The following is a 1083-nucleotide window of genomic DNA, read 5'->3' as shown; positions in this document are numbered from 1 at the left end:
AGAAGTAAAAACACAAGCTGAAAAAGACGCATTAAAATCAACCACTACAAATGAACACACACAAGAAGTAAAAACACAAGCTGAAAAAGACGCATTAGCAAAAACAGAAAATCAAAATGTTGAATTACTTACTCAAGCTGAAAAAGATGCATTATCAAAAAAAGAATCTGAAACTCCAAAAGGTTTATCAACATCAGATAAAAACACAACGGAAAACCAACTAAATGGAGAAGCACAATCAGAAGTAAAACCACAATGGCAAAAAGACTATTGGAAATCAAAAAATGAATCACAAACAGAAACAAATAATACATGGCAAAAAGATTCTTGGAAAAAAAAAACAGAAGAACCACAAAATACAGAAACTCAACAAGAAGTAAAATCCCCATATGAAAAATATTCATATATTAAAGAAACTAAACCACAAAATGATAAATACACATTCAACAAAGAAATAAAACCACAAAATGAAAAATACACATACAACCCAAAAGTAAAAGCTGAAAATACTGAACCAGAAAAATCATTATTAGAAAGTTCCGTATTTAATTAAATGAACGAAAAAATTTATATATTTCATTACCATATAAAAGAAAAAAAAAAGATATATATATATATATATATATTGTATATGCCTTTCTCTTTTCTCTTTTCTCCTTTTTCATTTTTTTTTTTTTTTTTTATTATTATTGCATTTGTAACTTTTTGTATATTTTGTTTTCCTTCTTTTTATTTTTGTTCTTAAAATTATTATAAGAAATATGATATCTTCCTTATATTTATTTATATATTCTTTTTTCATTTTTTATTTTTTTATTATTTTGAAACGCTTATTAAAATTGATTTTAAATTATCATATAAATCCTATATTTTTATTAAAACATATTTTATTTATTCTTTGAATCATATCAAAGAACATCCAATTATAATACGTCAAAATTTACACATGTAAATAAGGTGTATCATAAATTTAAAAATATCAAAAAAAAATATATATATATATATATGTATACTAAAACACAAATACTAAAACATAAATAATATGTAAAGAAAAAAAAAAAAAAAAAAAAAAAAAGAGGAAAA

At 21.7% G+C, this 1083-nt stretch overlaps 1 protein-coding gene across 1 annotated transcript in view; it reads left to right on the top strand.

Moving 5' to 3' along the window:
• The window catches only part of PRSY57_0934000 (ring-exported protein 1), a gene marked incomplete at both ends in the record, with an annotated part of 1966 nt that extends 1413 nt beyond the window's left edge, over window positions 1–553 (top strand). The window contains one exon of the mRNA XM_020114834.1: window positions 1–553. Coding sequence (XP_019970534.1) covers window positions 1–553 — 553 coding nt within the window.
• Between the last annotated feature and the right edge of the window lie 530 nt (window positions 554–1083).

Source organism: Plasmodium reichenowi, chromosome 9, assembly GCF_001601855.1.
Source record: "Plasmodium reichenowi strain SY57 chromosome 9, whole genome shotgun sequence".
In the NCBI taxonomy this organism is placed as follows: domain Eukaryota; phylum Apicomplexa; class Aconoidasida; order Haemosporida; family Plasmodiidae; genus Plasmodium; species Plasmodium reichenowi.
Note: the sequence above shows the minus strand (reverse complement) of the source record. Positions and strands in the feature narration are given on the sequence as shown.